Source organism: Sinocyclocheilus anshuiensis, unplaced genomic scaffold (genome assembly GCF_001515605.1).
Source record: "Sinocyclocheilus anshuiensis isolate Anshui unplaced genomic scaffold, SAMN03320099.WGS_v1.1 scaffold705, whole genome shotgun sequence".
NCBI lineage: Eukaryota > Metazoa > Chordata > Actinopteri > Cypriniformes > Cyprinidae > Sinocyclocheilus > Sinocyclocheilus anshuiensis.
The window spans coordinates 541,761-551,960 of record NW_015536493.1 but is presented as its reverse complement, the minus strand read 5'-3'; the positions used below and the strand labels follow the sequence as shown (position 1 = coordinate 551,960).

The 10,200-nt window shown below is 38.4% G+C and overlaps 1 protein-coding gene across 2 annotated transcripts in view; it reads right to left on the bottom strand.

Moving 5' to 3' along the window:
* The window catches only part of hnrnpul1l (heterogeneous nuclear ribonucleoprotein U-like 1 like), a 22,829-nt gene that overhangs the window by 4,468 nt on the left and 8,161 nt on the right, over positions 1-10,200 (bottom strand). Inside the window, exons 6-16 of one of the 2 annotated variants that reach the window (XM_016482345.1) lie at positions 8,448-8,587; positions 8,260-8,359; positions 7,986-8,098; positions 7,598-7,864; positions 7,099-7,221; positions 6,293-6,421; positions 4,821-4,989; positions 3,845-4,117; positions 2,520-2,698; positions 2,247-2,426; positions 681-1,676 (exon numbers count right to left, since the gene is read on the bottom strand). In XM_016482345.1, the coding sequence (XP_016337831.1) occupies positions 1,554-1,676; positions 2,247-2,426; positions 2,520-2,698; positions 3,845-4,117; positions 4,821-4,989; positions 6,293-6,421; positions 7,099-7,221; positions 7,598-7,864; positions 7,986-8,098; positions 8,260-8,359; positions 8,448-8,587 (1,796 nt within the window). In that variant the 3' untranslated portion in view covers positions 681-1,553. Of the gene's footprint in view, positions 1-680; positions 1,677-2,246; positions 2,427-2,519; positions 2,699-3,844; positions 4,118-4,820; positions 4,990-6,292; positions 6,422-7,098; positions 7,222-7,597; positions 7,865-7,985; positions 8,099-8,259; positions 8,360-8,447; positions 8,588-10,200 lie in introns of those variants that run through there. The other variant, XM_016482353.1, reaches the window with a different exon arrangement.

Here is a 10,200-nt window from a genome sequence, read left to right as displayed (position 1 = left end):
AAAAAAAAGTCAGCTGCGTTCAAGTCACTTTGGTCAGAACAAGATGGCGATTTATCTTTTCTACATAAAATTAAACTTTTTTTAACTCTACATCTACAAAATGGTGAATAAAGAATGTGCATTATTGTTTTTGCTTTTTTTCTGTTTTTATTGAATTGATGAAGGTGATGTAAATTGAATCATTATATACTCTATGGTAATTATACAATAAAATTTTGTATATGTAACTTATAGTTTTATTGTACATGACAAAAAAATAATTGTATTCATTTCAACAAATTTACCAACACTGCAAATCTATATTGCATCCGACATGTCTTCTGACATGCCCACAACTCTGCGTTCATGTGCTTCTGCGTTTTGTTTTTTCTCACATTCTACCTAGTTCATTTGGTTAGTATATTAAGCATGTCCCAACTGTTGAAATATATGCATCAAATGGGAATTGTTTATTTTGTCACCTTTTTAAATGGTCCGAAATTTCCACAATATTATTTGCACCATCACAAACTGCATTTTGTTTGTTAGGATATTGTGGAGGAAATAATAGTGGAAATCAAATTTAAACATTTTTGGAATAAAATGGCTGATCCTTTGTCTTGACTTAATAGCCAACAAATTAAAATTAATATTTCATCTTTCACATATTCTTAATTTAAACAAGAACACAGAACACAGGATGGTTCGTCTGATTATATTCTCAAATACAAAATAATGTGTTTTGATTTGACACAAAACCATATGCAGATACTGCTTTACAGACAAGACACAAGGTAAAAACATATCCACACAGGAACTAGTTTGGATCATTACTAATCTGGGAGTAGATGTGCATCAGACCAATCAGAGTCATTTGAAAAATGGTATATAAAAAGGAAAATGATAACCTTCACAGGCTTGAGACATCAGAAAAGTGTTATTCAAGATTTAGGTTATTAAAATTTCCAATATGATGTACCTAGACAAAAGTGTTACATGGTCTTACATCGATGTGTACATACAGGCATATGATCATACACAGAACAATACCCATAACCATCTACCGCAAAATGTGGTTCTTTAATCTTAAAAGATAAAAATAAAAAAATCAGTGGTAAAACTATCGGAACACAGAAACACCTTGCCTCTCTTTCGCTCTATACATCAGATGTAAATCTAAGCGTGCAAAGCTTCCTCAGATTTCTCCTGCTCTATTTTGAAACATTCAAGCACATCATAGTGTGAGCTGTTTGCAGCGGACTAAACCACACATTACTAAAATCAAATGTCGAACCTCTCATCTACAAGTACACAGAGGGAAAAAAAAGATCAAGCTTCATGTAAACAAATATTTAGTAGAAGAGCAAAAAAGGGATACTTCTCACCAAAACTCAAACAGAGCAATGGAGGGCCACAGAAATGTGGTTACCTTTAAGGTTGGCTTAAATAGGGAGAGAATAAACGTTTACAGAGAGCAGGCAAAAAAGGATAAGACTGGGTAAGAGAAGGAGCACAAAAAAGGCATGAGGAATGCTGCTTAGGGGAATGGGCCGTCTGAAACGGCTGCGATGCTACTACTGTGTTCCCTGGGCGCCCTGGCTGCCCTGCTGGTTATAGTTGCCGTAACTGCCATATTGGTTATAGTACTGGTTCCACTGGCTCTGGTTCTGGTAGTACTGCTGCCACTGCTGAGCGTACTGGGGGAAGTAAGGTACAGTGTATAAAATGCACATGCATTCAAGATAAGGGGGCAAAAAATGCCCCTGCACAATTACTAAACTAAATCTATTACAGCTGTCATGATTAAAGTTAAAATGTGAAAAGGGTTGATTGCGGCACTACATCTAGATCTGCTCACTTTGCATCAAATTTCTTTTTAGGAGTCTCTGCACTCTTGAATGAATTCTCTCATCATAAACAACAAAGTGCAAATACAACGCAAGTAAGAGATTCATTTTGCAGTGGAGGCCGCTTCAGTGATTATAACAGTTTTTACAAGAATGTATAACTTTGGAATAGCTTCAGTGATGAGAAATGTTCTTTGCTTGTATATAATGTATTCCTAGTATGAATAACTGTTTACTAAAATAACCAACATAAAGTCTTCATTTTCTAATGTGTAAAAAAACAAACTAATTCATAAAGGTTCTTGGCATGTTAGGTAATGCAATAAATTGAAATATAGTTACATTTATATTGCCCCCTAATGGAAAAGTGGATTTCTGCCCCTGGTGACTGTATGCAGTTTCTTCCACAGACTCTCTCACCTGCTGGTACTGTTGATTGTAGCTCTGCTGCTGCTGGTTGTAGGTCTGGGCTGTGGGTGCTGGAGTTTGACTGTAGCTCTGGTTGTATCCTGGGTATTGACTGTAGTTGCTGTAGTTGTACCCTTGGTTGTAGTTGCTCTGGTTGTAGCCCTGGGTGTAGCCTTGATTATAAGACTGAGGCTACAAAAAATGAGAAAATGTGATGCAAGCAATGACAACACGTCCTGTTAGATTCAAAAGCTAACTTAGATAACGTAAGCCATGTCTTTATACCTGTGACTGGTTGTAGCCTCCAGATGATCCAGAGCCACTCTTGTTGTAGGAGCCCTGGCGGTTGTGGTTGTAACTGCCTCCAGACTGCTGATTGCGGTTGTATCCACCACGGCCTCCAGAACCTCCATCCCTGTGGTTATTTCCCCAGCGATTCTGGTTGTAGCCTCCACGGTTGTATCCTAATGAATTAGTTGACTGATTATCAACAACTTGTAGGCAGAATCTAACCATCAATGCAGAACAATAAATAAGGAATAAATGTATAGTAAGCTGATCATTAATTGCAAAATAAACCCAGACAGGGTTTTTTAAAATAACTTCTAACCCTGAAGAGTTTTCTTTATGATGATGCTGGCTGACTGTACATTATCCTGATTATTACATGGCTTCTCTCCATATATAAATATGCTGACATGAAATATTGATTTGAGTCGGAATTACTTGATAATTTTACCTGTATATTGTCCTAAAGCTTCCACAAAAAAAAACAATACCCCATTATAATGTTTAGATAAATCGGCCTATACTAGTGTTGTCAAAATTACCGACCGCGATACCAGTTGGTATAGCTAACATCTGAGCGCTGTTGAGCGGATTCTTAAACGCCGCTGATTGGCCAGTGTTCACGCGCTCAACAGATATGACTGTGATTGGCTAAAAATAAAGCCGCATTTGAAAGCCGGATCAGTCTACGTGCAGATATATTACGGCTCTGCTAAAAGACGCGGCTCTCAAACGCTCCCGTGTGCTTCTGTGTGAGTGCTTGGTGAAGAGCGTGAAGCGATGATCATTGTAGCCAATCACAGTCATATCTGTTAAGTGCGTTCACACTATGGCCAGTCAGCATTGTTTAAGAATCCACTCAGCACTCAAATGTTAGCAGGAAATGGACGTTTTAAAATTTCAGTACTGACTGGTATGGCGGTCGGTACTTTTGGCAACACTAGCCTATACAAACACTGCAAAAATACTGCAGTAATATTAATACCAAAGCCCTCCGAGATAATTTTCAGTACAATCCATAAGTGATATGGAAAATGGTGGCAGTTGTATTTGTATGAAATGAGAAAGCAAGTCCACGATGTGACATGAAAGTAGCGCCATTTTTTATTTATTTATTTATTTTTAACTTTTTTTTTCAGGATTCCTTCATAAATAGAAACGAACATCATTTACTTTAAATATATATTTTTTTATAACATTATAAATGTCTTTACTGTCACTTTTTAATGTGTCCAAGCTAAATAAATAAATTAATAATAAAAATAATAATTTACTGCCCCCAAATCTGAAAAGCACAAAACTAGCAAATTCAGGCCTCTTACCTCCTCGGTAACCTCCACCTCCACCTCCAGAGCCGCCCCGGTTCTGGTAGCCACCTCTGCCACTCTGAGGTCCACCACGACTGTCATAGCGCTGGAAGTTACTACGGCCGCGGAAACCACCCTGGCGGTTATCAAAGCGCTTCTCTGGAGGAGGGCCAGCTTTACGGCCTTCTTCGATGTACTGCTTGATGAGAGCGTCGGCTTCTTCCTGCTGAAGCTCTACGAATGTCACCCCGTCCAGGAACTCGCCGACTTCGGGCAGCACAAAATTTGCTGCGGGAGCAGAGGCACGCAATGAGGGACAGAACAGCCGCGCCGGCAAAAGACAAAGAGAATCATTATCAGCACCATACAATGGTGACAGCAAAAATACAGGGGAGGGGACAGAGAGAGTAAAAGAGAGAGAACTAGAGCATGTGGTGATAAAGTTAACATGCTCTAGGACAAACGTTGCCTTAGCTGTGTAAGAAAACACTTGTCCCAGAGTAGGAATATGAGGACAATGTAGGGGGGGGGTCTTGGGGAATGAAAATTAAACTAAAAACAGTTGCCAGAAAAAGAGTGTTATGATAAAAGGTGCCCTTGCAAATTAAGAAGTACCTAGCTGAGGACAGCCGTCCAAAAATGTATTCAACGTTTAATAATACAGCCAATACAAACTGCTCGGTTGCTGAAGTGAATTGGAGAGCCAGAGCCAATTACAGCAATCCTTATCCTCAATTCTGATTATCTGAGCTGGTTTACAGTGGTGAGGAATGGCATGAGAGACAATGCAAGAAAATATGGTTAACAGGGCAGGGAGAGATGAAAAAAAAGGTGAGAGGAGCTCTTTTATCTGGCAAAAAGGTTTAACAGAAGGAGGGACGGGTGGGTTCTTCCAAGTCTTAAAATAAAGAAACAAACAAAATAAAAACAGCAAAAGCAGATCTGGTGTGTAGTTTTGAACATTTGTTTTGGTTATCCATGGCATTCCTACCTTTCATTTCTAACACAGCATGATCGGGAACATCCTTCCCTTCCTCATCAGTTCGCTTTAACGTTCGCTCTTTTAAATCCTCATCCGTGGGACAAATTACAATAGCCTTGCGTTGAAAACCTTCAAAAGGACGCATTTTTCGTCTCTGGGCTGATCCATATACATTTGTCTAGCAATGGTGACAAGAAAGAAGTAGAAGCTGTTCATTATTTGCTTTTGTTACGGCTTTGCGTTCCGTAGGAGGGGAATTGGATTCCTGCAACGATGAAAGTGAGAGAGTTTTTTTTTTCATTTCTATAGTTACTGCTCTTGTCTCTCACAACCCCAACTGACTTACCGTGAATTGAGAAGAGACCAACAACAAGGGAGTTTGTGAATGACTGACATTGTATAGGGGACCCTTTCTGCTTCCCTCAAACTAGCAGTATTAATAGAAGCCGTTCTTTTACGAGACACGTTACAGAGAACTGGTGTATTCCTATAAAAAAACTATAAAAGATCCAAGTTACAAGAAATTACATGAAATTAAATTCTAATATGACAGCTTAATACTGGAAGTGTTTTCTCTCAAACTAACTAAACTGTTGGTCATGCTCAAAATGTACTTGCATCAATCACTTCCAAAAATCAGTGAGTGAGATTTTAACACATTATCTGCTGGTACATATTGTCCTGACTTCATAAAACTTATCTGAAACTTCTGAAGAATGTAAATAATCCTCACTCTTCTGTATTTCAATCTCATGCACTGCCTGGGTCCCCTTCCTTACCTTCACTTACCCATTGTTCAAAAGGCCAGCGTGCCCGACACGGACAAACATTTAGTACCTACCTGTTCATACTCACGGACTCCTTAGAACCCATTAGCATGTCCTTTGACCTTACCTACCTTGCGACCTCTGGAACTGTCCACCTGTAAACTTCAAGCAGGTTAGTTTTTCCACTTACCTGCCATTCATTTTTAAACACAACATTCAAGTAAAGTTCCAAGTTTATCTAATGAAAAGTTCTCTTGTTTTCTTTACAGTTACCATAGCAACAGAAGGCGTTTTCTTACTCACCAGGCAGTGATTACTTGTTTTTCAACATCTTACTAATGTCATGGACTACTTGTACAGTGTGGCAAAGATCTCTTTACAACAAGGCAATACATAAAGTCAAAAATATTCATTGCAACATACTATACTGCATTCTTTCCTTGATTGATTTTTTTAACGTTTAAGCAAAACAAAACAAATCATAATTCAGCAACATGTTCAGGACAAAGAAAAAGGACTGGAAAAAACAAGTCTTCAGAAGCACAATAGGCTAACCAATACTTTGGACTAGGCTACAGAGAGAACAGAAGTGCATTAATGAACGTGCATCAGTGAGCAGCAGTGGATGTGTTTTTTTTGGGGGGGAGGGCTGAGAAGGAAGGGGAAGGGTTTTAGCTGTGAGGACAGCGCAAAGGAAGGCAAGTACAGCAGTACCTGATCCAGGATGTAGTTGCGCTTCTTGCGGGCAGCAATCTGGATGAGCCTGTTGAGACACTGCGTGGCCTGCTGAATAAGTAGGTCCCAGCGTCCGGCATAGTTGCGCTGACGACGAAGTCCCATGACCTGATGGAAACGGAGCAATAAACTTTAGTGTATAGACTTTGATTGAAATAACTACATATTTTCAAAATGATTCATTGGTGGATGGCCTGAACAACTAGATGAGTTATTGGTCTTACCAGGGGTAGGCAACTTTGGCCCTCGAGTTCCGCAGTCCTGCAGACCATGTTAAAACCAGCTAATCAAGGTCTGGAGGATTATTAGAAAATTACAGGCGGGTGTGTTTGATTATGTAGAAGTTACATTTCAAAGGACAGTGGATCTCAAGGGCCAGAGTTGCCCATCCATTGCCTAGACGTCTGTCTAAATGTGTATGGCTGTAGCGGTGGTTCTTTAAAGATTGACACTATTTACTTTGTTAGCTCACATTGCTAGTCTTAAGGTAAATAATACATTTGTACAAGTTAACGCACAGGGGAAAAAAAAAAAGATCGAATATCCTTTTTTGGGGGAGAATATCCTTACCCACTCTATCCTAAACTAACCCATAGTTTGCTGTGAGCGAGGGATGCTGAGGAGGTGTGCTAAAATAAAAGCGTAATAGAATACCCTCTATTCAATATTCCAATATTACTGAAGCAAAGTTGCTAGATACTTCCAGTTCACATGGACTTTAAAGAGGACTTTCCTAGAGGGCTTTACTATGCACAGCTGCCAGAGATTATATTCAGCAGGCATACCTTCATCTTCTCCATGATAGCATTCGTGCCCAGGATGTTGTACTTCTTGTCAGGGTTTTCTTCAGCATGCTTTATGGCCCAGGTGGTTTTTCCACTACCAGGCAGACCAACCATCATCAGGATCTAAAGAAGAGAAAGAAAACATGGAGTCAACATTTTACAAGCTAGGTTTCACCAATATCTTCTTTCCACTGCTCACATACATGTCTTTTAAATGTAAACATTTGGTTTACTGTTATGTATTAAACGTTATAATGCTATAATTACATAGCTGATTCACACAGATGAGGTTTTGCTGAAAATAATTAATTAATTGTCCAGTCTATTTATAGTCATTTGGCACATTACAATAAGGTAGACAATTTTAAAGACATCAAATAATGGCATAACTTTCCAACAAATGCTAAAATTATTAGAAGTTCTCTTTCATTATAAAATCATTTTTGATTAGACTGCAGTACACTATTATTTTTCTTAAAAGTTCATTTCCACATCAAACCTCGCAATCAGCTTTAGTAGCAGGTCCCAGTGTCCCTCTGACTCTCTCCTCTAGATGAATATCCTGAATGAAGGTGAAGCCCTCTGGCTGAGGGAAAAAGGGCTCCTCTCTCTGTCCGAAGTTGAATTCCACGGCACAGTTCTTCACCAATACATGTGGGAAAAGAGCACGGCTGGCCAGTTCCTCTCGAGAGACATGGAAACAAGGGCCCAGCCCCTTGCCATTCTTGGAGAACGCCATTTCTACTTCCTCACTGCTTTCAAAGTCCTATGGAAAACAATCCAAGTGGAAAAAAGAAAAGAGATATGGTTAATAATAGTCTCTGAGCCCATATTAAGCTGCATTATGTGTAATCTAATCTAGAAGTATGCGAGAAAAGCATAATTACAATATAGCAGCCAATGATGTCATTTTCACTGAACTTTTCCCCATAGTCTTCAAATTTACAGTTGGTGGATTTCTTGCCAGTTCCTCCATAGCCGAAAGAGAAGGGTTCTTCACCTGTAACATGAAGGAACATAAATGATAATGCAGCGTAAAAAATAAAAAAAAAACTCACACTTTCCAGCAAAATCTATCCAGCATTTTGATCTTACTAAAGAAAATTGCATCAGGTGTTAGAAATGCTTTGAAGCAAGGTTATTGTAAGTCTGGTCATTTACCGAGTTGAGTGTTGCAAGAATCCAGGGACCATCCGATTCTCACCACATGAGGGTCAGGCTCAGACGAAGGAAGGTGCTTTACTGAAATTTCCTCATTTATCTAAACAAGGAACAGGACAATAAAGATCTTTGTGACCTATCTCAGGCACTCAAACATGGCTTCAAACACTAAATAGCATCTTTGTTACCTTCATTTCAAAGCACACGCGTCCTTTGGTAACACCGTAAGTGGCTCGAGCACCTGCCCACAGGTAGGCAAAACCCTCAATGGTCAGAGGGTAACCACTGTTTCTGTCACGAGCCACCTTGAAGTGCAGGTCACAGTTATCTAGAGACAAACAAATAAGAAGCCATTCTGTAATGCGAATATAACACTATCAAGCACATTTAAAACTATTCCTTCATTTTGAGACCAGGAATCCTGAAAATTAAGGAGGCTCTGAATCACTTTTTTCCATACCAATTATTGTACAGATACTTTCATTTTTAGTTCTTGGTGTTACATACATTTTCATTGCATTTATTATTTATTTATTTTTTCATACTGGGTAAAAAAAGATTATGAATCATATTAGTTGGCCTAATTTGTTTACTAAAGAGATATTTCCTTGATCATCATATGATTTTCCAAGATAATCACATGATGTTTTTCTGTAATGATGTAGGTAACCTCTAGTTATACATTAACAATATAACAGTTAACGCAATAAAGATGTGAATATATTTCTATTGTGGATTTATGTTTAATATTCCACTAATTTGATTACATCATAGACATTCTGAATCTCAAATATCTTCATTCTGCTCTCTGTCTGTTCAATTCAGTGTTTCACACAAACACTGTGAACATGCTGTGTGGTATGAAATCCCTCCAAATTGGGGTGAAATGGAAATATTTTGGTACAGGACTTTCAGCTTGACATGTATGCGTAACCACTGCATGTGTGGAACTTCTATGTGAATTCCAGCCTAGGATGAGACAATATTGTTTAGATTGATGTACTTTGATGTTCCGAACACATCTGAAAAATAATGATAGACACAGAGTGAGCTGATGCCAGATAAGTGCACAATCCAAGCTGTCTTAAACATGAGACGTGCTTTATATTAAGTGCTTCAAACTAAATCGCAGACCCACATGGCTTGCTCTACTGTCAAGTCACGTGTGTTGTTTAAAGGGATAGTTCACCCAAAAATGAAAATTCTGTCATTAATTACTCACCCTCATGTCGTTCCAAACCTGTAAGACCTTCATTCTTCTTCGGAACACAAATTAAGATCAGGGGTTAAAGCAAAAAAAAAATCCTGAGCCTGAACTTTTTTACGGGGATGGGGCAGCACATGCAAAGCATGCAATGACTGTAGCAACTTTAACATTTGAAAGGATACTATGGCAAAGTTATTGCTTTCTTTATTCAAACTGATTTTTTTTTTCATGAATATATGGTTGACCTGAAGAATGAAAGCTGTATCATACACTTGGAACATTATGAACTATATCACCGCTTATCGACACTAGGGGTGTGACAATACACTTAGCTCACGAGATGAGACAAAATACAGATACTTGGTTCACTTGTTTTGAACGTGACAATATTTTAATAATATTTTTAAGAAATTTCCCTATATAAACTAACGATGAGGCAATAATAATTGGCTCAAATAAAATATCAAAACCAAGAAATTACATGATTGTATTGAACAACACTGTTAAAATACATCATGTAATATGCCTATACATAATATGTACATAACCAACAAAGGGCTCCTATTATGCTTTTTCACTTTTTCAACTTTAGTTAGTTTGTAATGTTGCTGTTTGAGCATAAAAAAGGTCTGCAAAGTTACAAAGCTCAAAGTCCAATTCAAAAGGAGATATTTTATTCAACAGAAATCACTTTTCAAAAACTACAACGAACGACTCGTTTGGACTACAACGCA